Source organism: Leptinotarsa decemlineata, unplaced genomic scaffold (genome assembly GCF_025532065.1).
Source record: "Leptinotarsa decemlineata unplaced genomic scaffold, Ldec_3_MD MMD2_tig00026282_RagTag_RagTag, whole genome shotgun sequence".
Lineage (NCBI taxonomy): Eukaryota > Metazoa > Arthropoda > Insecta > Coleoptera > Chrysomelidae > Leptinotarsa > Leptinotarsa decemlineata.
The window spans coordinates 11,247,139-11,270,859 of NW_027412668.1; the positions used below are offsets into that span (position 1 = coordinate 11,247,139).

Genomic DNA, 23,721 nt, shown 5'->3' on the forward strand with positions numbered 1-23,721 from the left:
TTTATGTTACGGGAGTAGCTAATAATAACAAATTTTTTTGTAATGAAAACGGCTTAATTGTTTTTCAAAATATAAGTTCTGAAATTTCACCATAAGTTGATTTTTGTTTTTATAATAATTAATATCTAATAACGAAAAAATGTCGAAGCCCACTTCTATCATGTTCAAGACTTTTACAGAACAAAGAAGGCAAATGAATGGAGCAATGTTTCAAATCGCAATATAAAGATGTAGTATAGTTATAGAATAATTATTATCAAATTGTTTTGGCCACCTTGTAAATGCATTATTGTGCATTACCTGTCTTTCAATATAAACCTCAGTCGAATAACATTGACCCAACTAATTCACCTTAAAAATATCTGATGAACAGAAAACATATTTTTATCGACCAGATTCTGTTGACTATGTCATTTTTTAAAACTTTTTGAATTCAACTTTTCTATTTTTTTTTTTTTATGAACAGAGATGTGTAGATATTGTATTTTTTTTGGTGGGGTAATTTTACAATTTTTGTCGTTCTCGTCTGACACGATGGACTTTACACGTATGATAAAAATAGGTCATCAATGCCTTGTTCTCGTTGCTCATGAACATTTTCGACTCTTCAAACATATGCTGCATGTGAGTGAAACCGTCATTGTTGATTTTTTCGGCCTAAAAATTCGGAAGTGTCACCAAGTGGGTGACATCTATAAACATATTGTTTATTGCCATAAGGAACCATCGTCATTAACAACAGAAATCAAAAAGATACTTTATCGGCTTCTACTTTACATCCAGTATTATCTTTCAAATAGCGAATTATTTCCATCAACAATGTTTTAGAGAAATTTCAATACAAAATGTCACTTGGGCAATTCGTAGTATGCACTAACTCCTTTCGGTAATGGTCCCCTCGTTTCGTACGGTCTTACTTAACAATCCTAACCATGTCTGGCGCTAACAGCAAAAGGAACTGTGCCCCCAGAGTTGTCAGAACTTTTGAAAGTTCGAAAAACTTGTCCTACAACGTCAATTCCAGAATCAAAACAGGATGCAATCAGACCGCAGAAGCAGTTCCTCTATAGTGGCAACCACTATCTACAAAGTACGGAACAAGAATAACAATTTGTGACGTTTTCAATGAGATAAAGTAGGGTTTAGCTGTCGATTTGTGAAAAGGAGATTTTTTTTCCATTGGTGTACCTGGTGAAAATGTTCCTAAGGAATCGGTTAATAATAATAATACCAGTTTATTTCAATAAATAAGGTTGTACACAATGATACAAATGGGTTAAATGTACACTATGACAAAATTATTGTGAAAGACGTCAATGGGCGCATAACATAATACAGGGCTTTTCATGATGAGCGTTAATTAACAGTTTCTGGCAAACCATTCAACAAATCAACCTGAAAATTCCACAGTATGCAAAAGTCAATATGACCTACACGCCTAAAATATTTTAGACGAAGCTGCGTTGTCGCTTCTACTATAAAGTAGCACTTCTTTGATTTTTCAAATGGAACACCCCATATATAATATCATATTATGATTTATTATCACTTTGTCAACAAATTCATATACTATTTCCCTATACCTATCTATTACCGTTTAGAAGATATAAATTAATTTCGATATTTTTTTTACCAAACATGAACTTTTATAAATGCTGATAATCTTGAACTCTCTTGCACTAAAACGATCAAATTTGAAATGGAGTGGAGTGATACTATAAGAATCTTCACTCCCCGAGTCATATTTTCATTTGCCTCATACAGGGTCTTAAAAAAATGCAGATACTTTGATCTCATGAAAAAATGAGTGGAACTCAATTTTTTCAAATGGAATACCCTGTATATTTCAACATTTTTGAGCTCTACATCCAATTTTAGATTAACTTTGTTCAGATAATACTATTTCTACTTTGAACCGTTTTCGAGATAAACTGTTTCAAACGGAAATTGACATGGTTTCCTTGTTCATCACTCATTTTTGTAAAACAGATTTCGTTTGACGTTTCTCAATCAGTCACAGATAATACAATGAAAAGATAATTATTAAAATACCCTTCAACCATCGAATGAAACTTCTCTTCAAACAATAGTTTTATTAACGCTGAAACACGAACTGAAAATAATAAACCCATAAATCAATGAGTTAATTTAATCGTCAGTGTATTCCAGAATATGTTCAAACACATCTCTACCTCTATTTAAACAAACATGTAATCTCTTCAAAAGATTGTCATGTGTAGCGCTTCTGATCAAGTCTGGAGTCAAACTATTGAAAGCAGTTGTAATTCTCGATTTCATATCTTCCATTGTTGTTATTTGAGTAGAGTAAACCATATTTTCAATGAAACCCCACACGAAATAATTTAATGGATTGCCATCTGGTGTTCTAGGAGGCCAACGAAAAGGTCCATTATTACCAATCCATCTGTCTTCGAAGATTTCGGTTAAAGCTTCGCTGACTGAATGAGAATTATGGGGTGGAGCACCATCCATTTGGTACCATACACGTTCTCTTCCTGGTCTATTATTTAAAATCATTTGAATTCCATTTCTCAGTAAATCTTCATATTTTGATGCGTTCAAATTATCATCATAAAACTCGATATAAAAAATTGACTCATTCTTTATGGCACAAAATACATTGAATTGCCATCTTTCTTGAAAACCCCTTTGGCGGACAACATGGGGATTTTCTGGCGCCCAATAATGACTGTTGTGTCTATTGAAAACTCCATTTTTTGTGAACTTGGCCTCATCTGTTCATATGATACTGTCAAGGAAATGTTCATCCTCTTGAGTCTTGACAAGTAACCATTCAAAGAATTCCACTCTACGAGGTAAATCAGTCTTTTTCAAATGTTGGACACAGTAGAACTTATAGGGATGCCATTTATGCTTATTAAGAATTCGACAAATTGTCACGTAGGATATACCTATCTCCCTTTCAGCCGCGTGCAGAGAAGCATTTGGAAATGCATGAAAGTATCCCAAAACTGTTATACCATTGTCATCATCATCCACTTCTTCATCTTCATCATTCTTACGAATGATTTTTGGACGGAAGGTTCCATTCAACCTACAGTTTTTTAGTAGTCGATTCATCACATTATTATTCGGCTTCGAAGTTGTGGATATCTTTCATGAAATACTCGGCATGTTCTACTTGCAATTCTATTGCACTCACCATAAATTATTAATGAATTCAAAAAATATTCATTGCTGTAACCTAATCTAGACATTATTCTAGTATAATTGGTAGCTATCACAATCAGTCAAAACCACCAACGAAAGTCTGACGTTAAATAATTGGTTTATTTATTTTTCCAAAGCACACTATTGAAAAATATTAATGTGTACTGTTGTACGTTAGAGACCAGTACCTCAATGTATACAAATTGTAACTTTTTCTAAGGTAGGTACATACCAATTTCGAATTGACTGATCTGAGATACTTAAAAAACTGGATCAAGAGGAAAGAAGTATAAAAAAAATTTTGAATATCAAAAAAAACGAGCAAGAAAACCACGTCAGTTTCAGTTTGAAACAGTTTATCTCGAAAACGGTTCAAAATAGAAATAGTATTATCTGAACAAAGTTAATCTAAAATTTGTTGTAGAGCTCAAAAATGTTGAAATATACAGGGTGTTCCATTTGAAAAAATTGAGTCCACTCATTTTTTCATGAGATCAAAGTATCTGCGATTTTTGAAGACCCTGTATGAGGCAAACAAAAAAATATGACTCGGAGTGAAGATCCTCATATTATCACTCCACTCCATTCCAAATTTGATCGTTTTAGTGCAAGAGAGTTCAAGATTATCAGCATTTATACAAGTTCATGTTTGGTAAAAAAAAAATATCGAAACTAATTTATATCTTCTAAACGGTAATAGATAGGTAGAGAGAAATAGTATATGAATTTGTTGACAAAGTGATAATGAATCATAATATGATATCATATACGGGGTGTTCCATTTGAAAAATCAAAGAAGCCGCTACTTTATAGTAGAAGCGACAATGCCGCTTCGTCTGAAATATTTTAGGCGAGTAGGTCATATTGATTTATGCATACTGTGAAATTTTCGGGTTGATCCGTTAAATAGTTTCCCAGAAACGGCTAATTAACGCTCATCATGAAAAGCCCTGTATATAACATATAGCTGTATATATACAATAAGTAACAAATAAATGATTTATAAACAGTCACACAGATTTAAAAAAAAACTTTAGATTCTAGTTGAAGAATTCTTCAAAAATGTAACAATTTTGTAATATGAATTGTTTTGTCATTTTTTTAAACACATATATGATTTTACAGTTTTTCACAGTCTCGGGTGAAGTATTAAAAATTTTGCACCCTTTCACTTCATAACTTTTGTGAAAGAGGGCAGTACGATGGCGTACTGGTAGTAGCAACTGTTTTCCTCTAGTGTTATATTTATGTAAACGTTCAGCCATATTGCTAGATCTTTATTTGAAAACGTGTACACAGGCTTCTAGGATATAGGTCCTGCCACTGTTAAAATGTTTAATTTTTTTAAAAAATGTCTGCACGAATTTCTAGAGCTTAGTTTTGCCAATATTCGTATTGCATATGTAGAGTAAACACTCTATTTACAGAGCAGCAATTTCCCCAGTTTAAAATGCCATATTTCAGGTAGGAATGAAAATTAGCACGATACAGGATCAGCAGCATCTCTTCACTACAATAATTTGCCATAAACCTCAAAGAGTAGCATGATTTTCTCAGTTTTGTTCATAGATTGTCAATATGTGGGGTCCAGATTAAGTTTGCGTCAAAAGTTATACCCAGCATTTTAACCGATGTTGACATTTCTATTTCACTGGGGGTACCATCAAAAAGTCTGCTTAGATTATGCCCATGCAGAGTAATTAACATTGCATTAGTCTTTGATGTATTTAAATTCAGATTATTGTTTTTCGACTACTTCAGCACATGTTCCAGATTATTTTTGGCTACAGAACTAGCGAGGAAGCATTCAATAATATGCGAAAAAATATGCACTACCAAGAAAAATGTGACAGATAGATTCTTATTTCTCTCCCTGATATTTTACAAAAATAAAAGTAGTCTGTAAAGTTGTTTGGAATTTGATTGCAATATCCTATCATTTCGAACAACGTCTTGCTTATTTCAGTTTCTCGAGCGATGCTGTTAAAATCATATCGAGATTCTTTCCATCTCGCCGAACCAACATCGCTATAGCAACTCCTTAACAATTCAAAGGTTTCAATATACAGCCCGAAAGGTGAGAATTCACCCCGTTAACATCTCTCGTGTACCAATTTCAGTTTTCCAATTTTCAGCCGCCGCCGCCCCGCTCAATTTTCATTACGAAGCCGAGTTTACTGAAACGTTCATCGGTCGTCTTGACGACCCTTTCGAAGGAAATTCGAACTGTGCCTTTCAAATTAATTCAAATGGGACCTTAGCTTTGCATTAGCACTACATTAATCTTGTTTGGATTTGCTGAGGAATTCCGTTTTTGCATAAGTCAGTGTGTTGTTGAAATGGGGATATTTCTATTTTCTTTGAGAACCAATTGAGGGCTGTTTTCAGTGATCCGTGGAGAAGCTTTTGAAGTATTTCCGTAAATTTAAGATTGTATTAGTGCGCTATAATATTGTCATTTTATTCTCTCTCAATATTCTCTAATATGCAAAGCTCATTTTCATCTATACTTATAAATGCGAAAGTCTCTCACTTAACATTCATTCATTCATCTGTTTCTTCGTACTGGTAAGTCCTAGGAAGCTAAAATTTGGTATATAGGTGCTTCTTTGGTGTTAGATACGCACTAAGAAAGGATTTTTTCACTGTGTCTTCGTACCTCTATTTTTTCGGAGGCTGAAATTTTGTATGTAGGTTCGCTTTATGTTGTAAGTGTGTAATAAAAAATGGTTTTCAAATATTCCAACTGTGGCGGACTCTGGGGATGAAAGGGGCGCTTTCACGTATGAAAATTACCAATATTCCAATACCTTTTCATCGCTGTTTCTTCGTACCTCTATATTTTCGGATGCTGAAATTTTGTATGTAGGTTCGCTTTATGTTGTAGGTGTGTAATAAGAAATGATATTCAAATATTCCAACCGTGGCTCCCCCTGGGGATAAAAGGGATGCTTTTACATATGAAAATTACCAATATTCCAAAATTTTTCATTACGTTTTCTTCGTACCTCTATATTTTCGCAGGCTGGAATTTTGTATGTAGGTTCGCTTTATGTTTTAGGTGTGTAATAAAAAATGGTTTTCAAATGTTTCAACTGTGGCGCCTCCTGGGGATAAAAGGGACACGTTTACATATAAAAATCACCAATATTCCAACTGGGGCTCCCCCACTGGCGATAAAAGGGGAGTGTTTATCATGAAAAATTACATTTTCATCACTGTTTCTCCGTAACGCTATATTTCGAAGGTTGTAATTCTGTTTGTATGTTCGCTTTATGTTGTAGATGTGTAATAAGAAATTATTTTCGAATGTTGCTACTGTGGCCCTCACGGAATAAAAGGGGCACGTTTACATATGAAAATTAGCAATATTCCAACTAGGGTGCCCCCAATGGGGATAAAAAGGAAGCGTTTACATATGAAAATTACCTTACCTTTTTATCACTGTTTCTTTGTACCGCTATATTTTCGGAGGTTGAAGTTTTGTATGTAGGTTCGCTTCATGTTGTAAGTTTGTAATAAGAAATGATTTTCAAATATTCCAGCTGTGGCGCCCCCGGGGATAAAAGGGGCGCGTTTACATATGAAAATTACCAATATTCCAACTAGGGAGCCTCCACTAGGAATAAAAGGGAAAATTACCGAAGCTAAAATTGTATATGAAGGTCCATTTTATGTTGTAGATAGGCAATAGGAAAGGATTTTCAAATATTCCAAATCGGGCGCCAGTCGCGAGGGAAAACGGCGCGTCCATAAAACAAAATTATTTCTTCATTACTGATTTTCCATGCCCTTAAATTTTCGGTGGATGAATTCATATTAAGTAGCCGGGCGGAGCCCTAGTACAATAATCAATTGATATTGTGAGGATTTTCTATATTTTTAAGTTTTGAAAAATGTATTCAAAATGGTTGAAATTGACAAATTGTTTTAGTTGTGAAAAATGATTCGTGTGGTCTCATCCATTATTTGATGACGTTAATATTTTCATGTTTTCAGTTTTTTTTTTTTTTTTATTTTAGAATGGTGCTCGTGTAAACGATAGCGAATTGGATTTGCGCATGATGATTCACCAGAGCCAGGCTGGGTGCGTTATTGGAAAAGCCGGACAAAAAATCAAGGAAATCAGAGACGTAAGTTTTTACTTTTGGATATTTTTGAATTTGTATCGAATGTTTGGAGTTTTGTGCCAGTATAAACTCGAAGTGATACCGTATAGATTCGAAATAATTTGGTGTTAGAAGCTTGATTTGAAAAAACCAATATTAGCAAATTTTTTGTGTTCTCCGCAATGAAATTGGTGTGATGAAGTAAGACTAAAACCATCAATATTTTTCGTTGGATTTTCAAACCTTCGATTTCGATATGCCCCACAATGTGAAATACAATTGTCGAAAAATATGAAATGAATTAATGAAAATGTAAATTAGAATACAGGAAAAAAATCAGGAGATTGTTTGTCATAATTTTTTTGAACGAATATTGAGATTGTTTTGCGGTAATACTTACATATCATAGTTTGAAAATTGAATTCTCTATGAGAAACGATTTTCAAAACATTCCATAAGAATTCTAAAACAAAGTGGTATTCCACGGCTTTGCCTTTTCTGAAAAGAGAACATATTACATCACGAGCAATTTGTTGAGTTTACTAGTACATCGATTTCGAAAATATGGTAGCACATCCATTATCCAATTGGACGCTAACATTCCTTCAATATACTAACTGAAAATTTCAATAGGGTGTTAGAGTAAAATCAATAGGGTGTTAGAGTAAACGAGTTAGTGAATGCATGAAAAATGTTTTCTGACTTCAGTTTTGTCACGAAAAGAAAATGGATAACTTACCAGTCCAGAACTGTTGAAGGTCTCTGATTGAAAACATTTTCACCTCAAGTGTATTTCAATATCAATGTGGTGATCAAATTTCCACAACTTTGGAACATGTTCGAGTACTTTACGAATTTTTGACGGCAGTTTCCCAAAAACTTAAGGAATTTTGTTTCTTCACTGGCTTCATACCATTCTATGAAGCTAGCCTACTAATACATCGAAATCGCTAATTCGGAAAGAGGCCGAAACTTTTGGGCATAGCTCTCCAATAAATATATTTTTTGCCAGCCTGATCCAGTGTCATTTTTATTCAAACACGAAACGTCTTGATATATTTCGAAAGTTTCAACAATTGGAAGAAATTTCTACCCTTACAAAATTTCACTTAGTGAATTAAAGCAAAACTCTACTATATTTCGAAATCCCCTACTTTCGTCAATGAACCCTTCTTATAAGTTTGATTGGCTTTCGGGGTTTTCGACGTTTCTTCGTTAGAGTTTCCCCCTACCTAATATAATAGGTATTTTCATCCAGCCGCAGTCTTGAAATCATAAATTATAGGATGTTTTCGCTGTTCCTCGTAAAAGTTTTGTCGCTGTAATTGATCGATTACGTTCAGTAGAATGATTCCCCGAGGATCTGAAGGCTTTCCGGATTCGGTTTGGTTTTCACCAATAATTATTTGATTTACTTTCGCTGTTTGTTTTCTTCGTACCGAGAAAGTTGGCACCAAGTAAATACGGTAAAGTAGTAAATTATTTTGTTTGGCAGTCGTGTTAAATCTTTGTCAGGAAAACCAGTTATTTTTCAGTCGAAATTATTAAATAAAAACCCAATTGGGAAATCATACATACTGGGTGTAACATAAATACGGTAAAATATTTATGTAACGTATTCCTGAGACAATTTTAAGAAAAGAAGTCTGTATAAACTTGTGTCCGGAAATGTTTCGTTTCGGAGATACAGGGTGTTTTAAAATAAATTTTGCAAAAAACTATTTATTTGCAAGACATTTGGTACCCGGGTTTTTTTTGAATTGGGGCGCAGCGTACGGTGTCATTTATTTAAAATTGCCCCAACTTTTCTGACAGTAAACATTTGGTACTTTTCATGGAAAAACCTTATTCTTACACCTTCCCAAATGAAAAAGGTACACTTCCTCAAAAACGCTGGGGGCGTTCGTTTTCGAGATATTTACAATTTTCTTACAACTTTTTCCTATAAAATGAAAATTACTAAAAACCAAATTTAGTGCAAATAACTCATTTTTTGCCCAAGTTATTTAAAAAAAAAACAAACAAATAAATTAAATTTCAACACCATATATGAAAAAAAATTATACAGTTATATCTCGGAGGTGTACACTTTGTGGGAATACACGCCAAAAAAAATTATTTTCATCGATTTAAGTTCTCATCAAAAAGAAAATGGATACAACGCTTTCCGTAGAAGACTTTTTATTTTGATGGAAACAGAATTAACGCCTACCATCAGGGTTGTGCAGATTTTTATTTTTTCAAACGTTAGGAAAAAGTTGGTACTCATTTCTTTGAACACTGATCCATTTTCTCAAGTTTGGGAGCAGAAAATAATCCGAGGGGGCTAAATCTGCCGAAAAGGGTGCATAAGGTAGCAATTCAAACTTCAATTCGTTAATTATGGTAATTGCGATAATGGATTTGAGAGCTGGTGCATTGTTGGAACAAATGCTACCGTTTTTTATTGATTTCTTCACTCAAAGGAGCAGACTCATCCAGAGAAAAATCCAGTTCAGCTTTTATATTGGTTGGGCTTGATGCCTTTCAAATAAAAGCATCGTACCACATAACACACACATTCACCGAAATCTTTCGCTATTGATGGCTGCCAAACAAATACTAAACAACGCAGCGTCTTCAAACTAGAAACATATGCATTATGGATTGTGTAATTTCTGATACCGTGATATTTTTCGAACAACTACCGCCATCTCTAGGTCAGGCCGGGTACTTTTGAAACCACCTTCGTGTTTCACTTTTTCAGGCTTATTGAGTTCTACTATTAAACAAGTGTGTTCCTTACTAGCATTGAACATGCCAAAAGAAGCTATTTTATAGTGAAACACGTGTCGCGGTTTTGTAAACTGTTGACTAAAAATCTCATAATAAAGTGTTTCATCAAATATCGACCAGTTCCGTCACTTTTTTGTGGAAGCCATTCTACGATCTTCGTGTGAGATCTCGTTGAAAATTCTAAAGCCAAGAAAAATGAGGTAATCTTTCTTTCACATGATTATTTTTTTAATTTGTAAATCGTATATTGCTCAGAAAAGTAATTCTTCTCTATAGTCCGTTCATAATTTGTCGATAGCACAAAATGAGGGCCCAAGTCATAAAACAGTCGTAAAACTCGTAAAATCATAGGCGGAGGTTCCTGAGGTGTTTATTCATTAAATATAAAGCTTCAGTTTATATTCGAAACTTGCCTTGAAAGGGTGAAGTTGTTACGAACGAAAATAATTTTTGGTTTAGTACATTTTTTAATCGCATTTAATTTACGGCTCGTTGGTGTTTCGGCGTCTACGGCAGTAATTAACGTCTCTAATATTTATTTTGCGAATTTTGTGCAGTGCGTGAGTAACTTTTTTTCATATTCCTACAAACATATTCGTACCTTTCGTTCCTGCTTGTTTTGTTTGATTGCTTGCGATGGCTTCGTCATCATCATCAACATCATCAAGTTTTACACCGGTACTGTTGCGTACAGTCAGTAAGTCTGTCTATTCACCAAGAGAGAAGACTATTGTTTTGAACGTTCACGATGCTCTGGTTTCTCAGAATCCCACAAACACTGTTCAGAACATAATCAAGAGTTGTGCCAACATGACGGGCGTAGGGGAGTCAACAATATATAGGTTCCTATCAGAAAGAAAAAAAAAAGGTATAGCTAACCCAAATACAAACGAATACTTAATGAGGGGGAGAAAACCTATTGAAATTGATGAATTTGCCAAAAATGGTATTCGAAGGAAAATTCACGAATTTTTTTACAAAAAAGAAATACCCAACTTAAACAAAATTTTACAAGAAGTTAGAGACGACCCGGATTTGCCTCATGTCGGACGAACCAAATTGTGGCAAGTTTTAAAAGAATTAAATTTCCGGTGGGAGAAATCAGACCGAAAATCACTTTTGATTGACCGGGAAGAGATAATATGTTGGAGAAGAAAGTATCTAAGATCTATACGAAAATTTCGGGCTGAAGGAAGGCCAATTTACTATCAGGACGAAACGTGGGTAAACGCAGGTCATACTCTCACAAAAATTTGGACAGATAAAAATATATCAAGCTCCAGGCAAGCCTTTATGGAAGGTTGGTCTACTGGTATTTCCCCATCCTCTGGTAAAGGCAGTAGATTAATAGTTTTTGATTAATAGTTTTGAATTTGAATCCAAAAGCACAAAAGACTATCACGAGGAGATGACAGCTGATGTTTTCGAAGAGTATTTTGAGCAGATGATTGAACATATACCACCAAACTCAATTATAGTATTAGATAATGCACCTTCATTCACGACTAGTTGAAAGACTTCCAACGACTGCGTGGAAGAAACAGGATATCATTGACTGGCTGCGGAATAAGTCCCTGTCGTACGAAGATGGAATGGTTAAAGCAGAACTTTTAAAAATTGCCCGGCAACACAAATCTAAGTTCAAGAAATACGTAGTTGACAAAATGGCGGAAAGACGAAACATCACAGTCCTTAGACTTCCACCCTACCACTGCGAATTAAATCCAATTGAACTCATTTGGGCACAAATGAAAAGCTATGTGGCTAGAAAAAATACGTCATATAAAATACAAGCTGTACGTGAATTGTTATATGAGTCTTTACAACATATTACAGAACAAAATTGGCGAGATGCAGTAAGACATGCAATAGAAGAAGAACAGAAAATGTGGGATCTTGACAATATAATTGATGCGACTGTAGAGACACAACCGCTAATTATTAACCTGCAAGACGACTCGGATTCCGAAGATGATCCTGTTTATTTTGAATTTGAATAGTTTTGTAAGTAATCGTAGTTTATATCATTTAAAAATAGGTATTAATTAAATAAATGTATCTTTTACAAATTGCAAGTAACTTATTATTTTTGAATAAAATAAAAATTTTTTAAAATAAAAATACAGTTTACAGTACCTACAGTTTAAGAATATTAATATATTTATTTATTTAAAGTAACTAATGTTTTAATCATATACTCTACGACACTGGTCACTCATTTCCACTCAAAATACCTACATAATCGAATTAAAAGTTTTATAGCTGTATTGTATTTCTTCAGATACAAGGTGGGTTAGTCGAAAACATCTTAAACTGCCAGTTTTAGTTTGGTTTTTGTTATTATATCATATTAGCTGTCCTCTCTGTATTTCAGTTCTCTAATGAGGGTCAAACTTGCAGTGAGCTATCAACAAATTATGAACGGACTATAGTTGAACTAGACCCTGTTTCATATCTTTCCGCCGAATTTCTAAATTATAGGTCCCATCAATTCCACGAACAAATGACTCTTGTAATACGAATCCGCCAAATTGGTTCATAAAAATGGCGTGCGGAAATCCACTTCGGGACAAATTAAGAAAAATCCGTCCCATCGCGAAACCGAATTTCCCGATGACAGGGCATAAGTAAAATATATATATCTCGGTCGAAGAAGAGGCTTGTTGACCCCGGATGGCATGACGTGGCTCGAAAATTTCCCATGATGACGACAATATGTCTCCTTCTGTCGCCTCAACGATCGATCGAAACCGATAAGAGTTTTCGTGCTATGTCGCTCGAGGGCAAACAGATTCAGGAAAAATATGCTCGACGTTTCTTTGGATGGTGTTATTCTCTTAGCATTCTGTTCAAACTGTTGTGTTTTTTTTTCCAGGATCTATGTCATGAATGGCAATGATTTCCCGTCGTAAGAGGTAATATCTATCGAGAGTTTGTATTTTTAACGCTCTAGGGAAATACGCAGGGTCGTACTGGTGACGAATGAACTAACAAGGAACTCTACAATGTTTGTTACAAAAAACTAATTTTATTATTCATCTATAAGACTACATGAAAAATTATTTCTGTAGACTTCATGAGTATTGAGAGATATCATTGTGTGGAATATCAATGTACCTGGACTGTATTTCCTGTAACCAAAATCAAAATCAAAATCAAAATGTTCTTTATTAACTAGTCTCCATACAATTTTAAGGTATTTTTTTTGTGGTGTTTATAAAATATATACAATAAAAAATATATATACAAATATACAAAATGTACACAAGTTCCTGAATTTGGATGTTGTACTTTTACATGATATTTGTAAATAGAGACAGCAAATATTTTGAATTGAACCGAACTGTGCTCACTTTGAGAATTCAACACTCGTTTCATCTCCCGACCGTTCTTGAAGGAATATCATATACGGGGTGTGGGCGATATTGTTGCAAATGGAGGCAAACAGGGAAATACCACAGTGTGAATACATTGCATATAATCGAAGCTACTACCAGAAATGTTTCAGAATATACTCTAGCATATAAAAATATTGATTAAATTACTGTGTAAAGTATTCGTTTATATTACACAGATTGATACCAACACTAAAACTTGTTCATCACGTATTTTCCCATCAGCTATTCATTAACTGTCTAGCGACACGGCCCACACGGATTGAATAGCATATCTGCCTACATTTTTTTTTAATCACAATGTCACATCAGCTCATCGAAAGCGTTCTGAACCGCTGTGTCAACCGGGGTTCAACCGCGAGGCCGGAAAATAGATTTTTCGGTTGCTATCGTCCAACCCGTGTTAGTTATCACACTTTAAAAGGTAAGACCTCGTTACTCCTCAGCTCGCACAAGTTTCGGCTTCTGGGAGTTGTCTGAAAAACAGAACAAATTTTTGTTCCAATTAACACATATATGACTATTATTCAAAATAATGAAATGGGAATAGTAAGGTATCCTTGAAAGACAGACTTATGTCATCGCGGACTTTTTGGAGACCTATAAAAAAATAACAATATGTTGTGAATTGTTTTGTTATATGTTAGGAATCTCACGTTAAAAGGTAAGACCTCGTTAGTCCTTAGCTCGCACAGTTTCTCAACTTCTGAGAGTTGTCGTTCGTATAGGGGCGACAGCTGATTACCGGAAAAACAGATTTTAAACATATTTTTTTCAAATGTCAAAGGAAGAAGGCATCGTTTTCGTTATAATCCCACCGGCCTCCACGGGTAGTACCATTTCCCTGACTTCTCGCAAGTGACATAGTCATATTTCAACCACTTTACACAAGTCATTTATGACTTATCCACTGGACAAACAGTATGAAAATCCGTCCGGTAATTAATCACTTTCAGGCAAGACAGACTCGGCGGGAGGACATTGTAGTGGACATATGTAGTGATGAATATTGCATCATTCTGGACCAAGGAAATAGAGTTAGCTTTATATAGTCACGTAACTTGCATTGACCAGCATTCAATTCCTACTTGACTCATTAATATGCCAACTTTCCGATGCACCACATATGACACACGTTGCTCAAGTGAAAGGGGTAACTTTTCTAAAGTTTTCTTATTAGTCAGTGGGCTATGCTTGAAGACTAGCAATTAACAAATATAATAACTACAAAGTACCTACTACACAGTAGGTACCTACTGTGGATACTTACCTACAGTAGATACCTACCTACTACACAGTACCTACAGTATCACTGTGTAGGCATATCGAGACTGGCTGGAACCCCAACCAGCAAAGTTGTTTTATAATTCCATGGTGTTGCAACAGTTTTATCTTATTAGTATTTTATAATCACTTCCAAAATGCTAATTGATTATATTAAATGATTGGTGAACACAATACAGTTGTAGGCAATAAAAGTGTTTTATAAATTTGTCATAGAAACGTTTATGAAATAAAATTAAAAAACCATTATGAAATAGTCAGGAACTTATCACAGAAACGTTTTTGCAACTAATTTATAAAACTTATTTTCCTATAAAAGTAAATTGTTATGTAGCAGTTTTATAACACTTTTCTGTGAGATTTTCATGATAGTTATAAAACCATTTCAAGCTTATTTTATAACTGTTTCCTGTAGCTTTAATGAAATTATTTTATTAGAATGCTTTCAGATACTATTTTATTTTCACTGCCATATTGTCACTTCAATGATAATTTCCCAACTATTTTATAATACGGTATATTTACTACAATTCGAAAACACTAATATAACTGTTATAAAATCAAACTGATTTTGCTAATATATATTTGCTGCCACCAAGAATAAAATGCAGCATTTAAGAACAACCAGCTGACATCGATTCCTAAACACAGCTTTGAAAAATTCTTCAAAATTTTAGTTATGTTTAGTAAGAATATTTTTGTTTAGTTATTCAAGTGGGACACCATCGATATCGTGGTGGAAATTAGTTCTTCGGCAACTTTTAAATATTTGATTTTTATTGAGTATATATTTATAAGTAAATTCAATATTTTTAAGGCATTGGGTTTAGTAACTCAACCTTATTATTCACAATTTGGAAAACGTACGTTTGAAGTTCATTTCTTTAGTTTTTTTTCTTCTAAAGTTGCCCATCATTTTTCCTATCAACTTATCACGCCAACTCATTTAATTAGAAAATTGCGTCCTTCTTGAATGAATTATCCGGGATCGTTTTACCGAATAAATATAGTCCAGAACGATTCACATCCAAAATAAATCGCATCTTTCGTATAGGCACGTTTTTTAGAGCGTTGCAGTGCTTGTGTATCGTAAGCTTCTATGAACTTTCTGTGGCTTCGGGAGATCTACGATACTGATGTTGGTTTTATGAAACATTTTTTTGGTGAAATAATTATTGACCTCTCTTCGGTTTCGTCATTTGTCTCCATAAGAAACCGTAGTCACAAACATTCTGATATAAGTGGTTTTATTTATAGTAAATATTATTTACATTGTATCAAGTCTTTATAATGACAAGTAGAGTTGCAATTCACAGGGGATCTGGGGAAAGCAAAGGATTTGCGTTTTTATAGAAATACTGTTACTGGGATGAATCCAGTCGTTATTACATAAATAATTCCATTTAAATATTAGCTTACATCTATTCCATTTGAATATTTTCCTTATTAGCTAGAATTGAGACATTTGGCCTTGAATGAGCCGAATGAAACATATTTCCACAAAGCAATACTAGAGTACTCTCTCCCAACATGACAGTTTCAGTCATCATCTCCTGATGATGTCGTTCGGTAAAGTGTTTTACTTTTGGTGTGTGGAAAAAAGTTTCATTCGATTTTTTTTTCTTAGTTTGCGTCGATCCTATCACCAACTACACCTACATTTTTGAGAACCTACATCCTAACTTATGCTGCCATAATAATTTTCAGTAAGGGTCTGTTGAGCTATTTTACTGGGAAAACAAATCATTATTAGGTTAGGTTTTTTCTCCATGACTTAATTGAGAGCCTACGTCCTAACTTATGCTGCCATAATAATTTTCAGTAAGGTTCTATTGAGCTATTTTACTGGAAAAACAAATCATTGTTAGGTTAGGTTTTTTCTCCATGACTTAATTGAGAGCCTACGTCCTAACTTATGCTGCCATAATAATTTTCAGTAAGGTTCTATTGAGCTATTTTACTGGGAAAACAAATCATTGTTAGGTTAGGTTTTTTCTCCATGACTTAATTGAAGTAAAATTCTCCCCACAAAAAAACATTGGTAGAAATTCATACAAATTATAAAACAAAGATCTGCAAACATCAGTACCTTACATAGGTTGAACTTGAGGTTTCTGATGTCAACCTTTTTCTGTCAAAGATTCTGGTAAATGGGAGATGATACATGTTTTTAACTTTATCTGCATTCACACAATTTTTTTTTGTAGACGATCCCTCCCGATATAGAAGGCCCCACAGTAGCCTTGAAAAAAGCTACTGTGTTAGCGAAATGTTGTGATTATATTTTTTCAAATAGAGTTTGTGGATATCAAATCGTGAGGTGTAGTTTTTGAAATTACTATAGATCTTCATCAAGTAACGGCCGAATCAATCAGAAAAAAAATGCTTATATTAATACCTTCTGATGTTGAAGAGTCTTGTAATATATTTGAACTAGCTGGGTTGACAATTTCATGGGCATTAACATTCAATTCTTGACGTGAAGAGACGATGCTGTAACGCTGGAGCTAGCTGTTGGGATTATTATTTCAGCAATAGTCAGGTTCAGAAACTCGGCAGTGGTGGAGGACATTTTCCCAAACGTGTTTATACCAACTGAGTATAAACTATAACTTTAATTTTTCCGCTGTAAGAAAACTATTACCTTGAAATATTTTCTTGTATTAACACCATTTTTAACAAGCGCACTCGACTTAATCATTGAAAACTTGCTCCACAAAGTTGACGAGTTCTATATTTTTGATTTATTTTCTAAATAGGCTAAGAAGACTGTTTCGCTGAAATTTCGTTCGACTTTTTTTAAGTCTACACCTGCTAAGAAAATTAGAATATGCGATGTCGTACTGCTGAGCTGATTTTTTTTGGTAACAATTCAGTTGATGCTCTTTTTGCAGCCTCTTCAATATCGTCAGGAACACACAATTCCTCAAAAGGAAATTTCTCAACTCGTTTCGCAAACTTTTTCACTCACAAAATAAAACCTTACTTTTAACACTCATATCATAAATGGATCTTCAGATATTCTGTTCAGCATGTTGTTGTCTCTTTGATCCCTGTTAGGCTCTTAGAAACCGTCCTGACTTTGTCTATACATATCAGTTTGTTATATAATGTTTTATTAACATTAAGTCTTCGTTTCCAATATATTCACATACATAAATATCGGAGAGTAACGATAGAAAAAAATAGTGTTGTGCCAAAATATGAAAAAGTTTTTCCCATCGATCCTCTTCATTCAACTAATTCGTCTTTTGAACTAAATGCATTTCAAAAGGTTACTTCTTGCGGTCCTGTGCATATAAACGAGACTAAACTTTTGTATATTATTTCTGATAATTGAGTTAATTATCGGAAATGAATATTTTATTAGGCATATGAATAGAATAAAACGAAAGCCCAATGCTGACTCAACTTAGCAGAAACATTCCAGAAATAAAAATGAAGCTAACAGCCTGTTTCATCCCTTGGGATGACACATAATGTTGGGGGTGTTTGGTAGACACATCCGGCCGTCACAGAAATATTAAAGAAAGTGTACAAAAAGAATTTCAATTCGTCATGCATTTGTGTTGCGAAGGTTCTATTTGAAATATTTACAAGGTGATCTTTATTTTAGAATCATCTTGAAATGTTTCTCCGGTACATTCTTTTCGTGGAAACTTTCAAAGTAACATGAATATATATTAAATGCTTCTTTTGCAAATTGAATCAATAATAATTATTAAGTTATACTTATCAATTATTAGATATAGATGAATCTTGCTTTATATACATCTACCAGTGGAAGCCCCACCCATACAAAAAAAGCTTTCAATGGTCCAAAATGTTTCAGAACATTCCATATCATTCGAGACTATTCTGGAATGTTCTACAATGATCAGGATGGTCCGAGATTTCCCCGAACATGTTCCAGGTTATTCTCGAACATTCCAACAATTCCAGAATGTAAGTTCTGGAATCTCGAATTCTGTAATATTCCTCCTACATTATTCTCGAAATTTCTAAAGGTTGACACTTTCAGCCCTCAAATCTTCAAAAGCAGTCCTTTAAGGTAAAAATTTAAACTTCTTGGATGGGATCCCCTCCTTTGATCATTTTACAATAATCTGGAATGTTCCCGAACATTTTCAAATACGTTAACATCAAGTGTGCGGCAGCGAAATCGAAGCAGGTGGAATATATTCAAGAGACATTTGTTGAAAAGAATAATGCAAAGATTGATTGTTAATTCAAGGGGGACATGTTTCTATCATAACCTTAGCTTTTATATTGCCTCCGCCCGCCCCTTGGTAACAATTCTTAGAATTTGAATAAGGAAGTATTATCACATTGAAAAGGTAGTTTTAAAAAGGAAATCTTCCACGTAACTGTTGACCACGTAATTTTTCGTTTTGGCGTCCTCTTGCGGAAAAACAACTCTTCCGTATTTACAATTTTGATACTTCGTTTGAAAGATAATGTGAACAAGTCATAATAAGATTGAAAAAATTTTAAAATTGGAAAACAATGGAAACAGCATAATTTAAATAATTGCAAACTATGTTAATTTACAGAAGCTGCCGAACTGTTGATTTCGAAACTTTGTCTGACATTCTGTTTGTTTTTTCCGCAAGAGGCCGCCAAAATAATAAGTTACGTAGTGAACAGTCACATGGATGAATTCCTAAGTGTCGCACTATCTATTCAAAATTTGAAAATGTAGATCACCAAGGTGTGGGGATATTTTTTCAAATGTTTCTATATTACATTTGACAAAGAAATCTATATTCCTCAAACAATTTGCAAGAGAACACATATTGTATGGTGGGGAATTTAAACTTAGGTTGGTTCGAGATTTCGGCAAAACAAATATATCTTTCTTTCTATTATTGAAGTATATACTGCAGTTCAGATAAATTTTTGACAAGGGTGACTTATCTACTTTATTATGCAATAGCTTATAGAAAAATAATAGAAAAGCAATTTTTCTTCTAAGTTCTAAGGTTGGAATTCAAATTCATTCAAGGAAGTATTATATCGAAGATTGAAAATATATTCACCATGTTTTTTGTAATATAGAAATCTTGAGAATTTTTTCTGTATCTTTTCTATTTCATTTTTATGAACTGGATAATAAGGAGACCATACTATTGCACCATATTCCAGTATACTACGGACAAATGCATTATAAAGTGCTAGTAATGTGGATATTTTTGTGAATTTGAATGAGTTCCTAATAATGAAGCCAAGAATTCTATATGCTCTGTTTATAATGTTGGTCATATGTCGCTCAAAAGTGATTTTTTCATCCAGCCTAACTCCCAATTCTCTACATGCTGTCTGTCTTATTCAAATTTAAAAATAAGTATATATTATATGTTTATCAATTCATTTTAGATTATGGAATCCGGTCTGTGGTAATTTCCTTCTTTCCAAGAATTCTGGAAATGACTGCGGTTTAACGTAAATTTTAAATCCCACTAATCTTTTTTCATTCCAGATATTACTAAGAAAACTTCATAATATTAACAAGCTTTTTTATATTATGAAAAATATATATTGTTGATGATTTCTGTACAAATCTCAAAACATTTTCAGATCAAACAGCTGTTAAAACTAATCTTATATTATTGATAATCGAATATGACGTGTATTTTCCGAATACAACAATTTTGTAAATTGATATACTACGATAGAACAACCGCACGCACTAAAAACATGTATGACGTCAAAAGGCTTCTAGGTGTTGTGAGTTGGTGGCGTATTGCATGGTGTGAGAAGCTTGTACTTTTCAATACATTCAAACTTGGAAAGTTCTGGGGATTGTTTTCCCAAATGTATTTTTCGTCCTCCCTACATGTCATTCATCCATTTGTGCACCTTTTTTACAATAACCTTGACCACGAATTTACACTCAAAATAACACTTCACAACACACAGTACGGCCCAACTAGTCCAAATAACTGGCTATTGAAAACCTCAAAGAAAATATTGCTTTATAAATATTGGAAGAGAGTTAATCAGACCTCACTGTTTGAAAATAAAGGAAAAACACATAATTGAAAGCAGTGTTTTCAAACAAAAAAATATTTCAAGAGTTATCTTCAATATTGAACACTAACACTAATTTTCATTCTATAAAGTTTTTTTTGATGAAAAGAGAAATGAAAATTTCTATGTTTTTTACCACTTTTATTTGTAGCTAACGTTACTGCAGTTTCGTCCTATATGGACATTTTCAAACTTAAACAATAGGTTTATTGTTTAAGTTTGAACGTTAGTTACAAATAAAAGTGGTGAAAAACATAGAAATTTCCATTTCTCTTTTCATCATGATCTCCTAGTAGCGGCTACATCCATCAATTTATTGAAAGTTTTTTTTATTTGGATTTGAAATAACTGAGTCTATTCGTTCTTTACCTTCGTTCGTATGTTCTTGTTTTTGTCAGTTTGAAAAGTTGTCGGAACAAATACTTTTCAGTTGTATTCATTTCCAATGACAATTCAATTTTCCAATGGCGTTTCACTTATTTGTCAAGTAACATGACATTTGTATCATTGAAGACGACAGGTCGAATATTCAGTCTGTTTCATATTCTTACCTTACGTAATACGAAATGACATTCAGAATTGTTACGCATTCTTCAATCCTTCGTCAATCTTCAGGGTTTTTGGAGACTTGCTATTGAACTACTTTCTCTACCTAACATTCAATGAAACAATGAAACTAGAGAAACTCCAACACAAAGGATATTACCTAATATAACCAATACAGCCAAATTTAAGAGACATGCGGATGGCGGGAGAGGACAAATACCTGCACTAAGGCGTTCGTTCTAACCGTATAAAATAACAAACAAGAAGATAAATCGTTCGGTTTGAGTAGAGCCTGTTATCGAAAGCGCTCGCATATAATAAGTAGAAGTTATTAAAGCTTCAAATCCTTTTTGTAAGCAAATGTTTATATTAAAATACTGAAAATAAAGGAAAATCAGTTGCATCAATCAAAAAAAATACATAATATTATAAAATTGAAAATAGGACACATAAAATTTAAAAAAGGGGAATACGAATACTGATTATTTCGATAGGTTCATATTTCATTGCTGTTTCGATTATAAAAAAATATAAAACTGAAGTACTCAATTTTTACATACGACCATTTGCTTCAATAGTAGCGATATGATCCAATAATGTTCGTATTCAAACGTTCGAATACATTTTGAAATGTTCAAATTCATTTTTGTTTGAAGAATATACAATATTCAGAAAACTTTATTTTAGTTTCATTCAAAAATTTAAAGCTGTCATTTCAAAGGGTTTGATGAGGATGTCATCGAATAATGAATGCATGCATTTATTAATGACTAAATACATAAATGTATTACTTCATGAACGCACCGCATTTATATAGTTACATATTTTTTTAATCTTCCTTCACGTTAATAATTTTTTATTCTCTGTCTGTCTCCGCATGTAATAAATGAATTAACCCTTTGGAAACGTTCATTCGCGTGACTGTACCCGCGCTCACAACAGTCCTAATAATAACCCTAACGCAACAGCAGTTCCGCCCGCGACGTCCACTTTTTTCAATAACAATGAAAAAATGTCCTGCCACCTGGCAACATCGACAGGTGGGGCCAAAGAGCCGGAGCAGGTGAGAGATGACGAGCGGTCGGTCCCCCCGTCCGTCTGTCCATGCATCGCGATCGCGTGTGGAGTCAGGCAGGCGCGCCACCGTCAACCCCCAATCAATACCAGCTGCGGGCGCTTGGTCGTTCGGTTCAGGCGTTGCCACTTTTCTATACTTTCCGAAAGTCTTCTTTTTTTTCATTCACTGACCAAAGATGCATACAATACGGTCAATATATCTTTACTCGTCGTCACCAAAGTAATGAAAATTAAACGGCATGGCAACTGTTCCGAACAACGTAACTTTTCAATGAAGAATTACTACGTTGGGTCAATTTCATGAAATTTCTAAATATTTCATTGATAATTCCGTAAATACATTATATTGTATGTTGCACTGGCCAACTACGATATTTGGAATATAAATATTTCAGTATGTGGAACATGAGACAAAACCAGTTTCAATTTGGGGTTAAAATTTATCACGTATTGATAACGTATGTGTAAAGGTCTGTTGTTCCAAAAGTAGGTAAAATCCTAGGTGAGACAATGTTGAACCTTTTTCCTATGTTCAATATTTCGTCAAAAAACTCGACCTTCGGAACACTTGACAAAGAGGTCTAGTAAATGGTAGATGTCTGCACGTACTGTTTGACAATTACTGCTGCCAATTTAAGACTAAACCCTCAATTCATGAGTATTATAATTACGAGGGATTCCCCTATTGTGAGGACATTTTTGAGGATTTTGGTCCGTTACTTCTGTCATTCAGTTTCTTACTTCCACCATATATGTCTTTGATTATAACTATGATGAATGAATATAATAAAATCATCATGTGTACATATCTATCAAACTTACCAAGACTTTATTTAAAACGAATATATGTGAATTAATCAAAGCAAACTTACCTGGGATTTTTAAAATAATCAGTACATTCAGTGATTATGTTAGATAAGATATCAAAGTAAACTAAGAAATTGAATTAATAAAGGTTCAATTCATTTGTAGCACTTTTATTTTTCGTCTTAGTTGGCTTCTCTATGTGTTTGTCATTACTGTCAGCTGTAATATGTAGGTAAATGATGTTTGTATTGTCCATTTTTAACACGATTTTCACGATATTCATTTTATCATGCATATCAATAAACTTTTTGTTTACAGCACATGTATTTTTTCTGAGTTAGTTACTACGTGTATTCATCGTTGTGAGTGGTCATATGTAGTTGATGTTAATGTTGTTCATTTTTGAGTTTTACATGTTTGTTTTACTGTATTTCGAGTCCATTGAGTTAGCTGTTGCAGGTTGGATGGAAGAGCAATATCTGCCTTAATTTATCATGTGTAGATGT

General features: G+C 33.8%; 1 protein-coding gene across 6 annotated transcripts in view; it reads left to right on the plus strand.

Moving 5' to 3' along the window:
- HnRNP-K (Heterogeneous nuclear ribonucleoprotein K) overlaps window positions 1-23,721 on the plus strand; it is a 128,461-nt gene that overhangs the window by 79,142 nt on the left and 25,598 nt on the right. For all 6 annotated transcript variants that reach the window (XM_023161471.2, XM_023161470.2, XM_023161472.2 and 3 more), the window contains one exon: window positions 7,215-7,325. In XM_023161471.2, coding sequence (XP_023017239.1) covers window positions 7,215-7,325 — 111 coding nt within the window. The remainder of the gene's footprint in view (window positions 1-7,214; window positions 7,326-23,721) is intronic.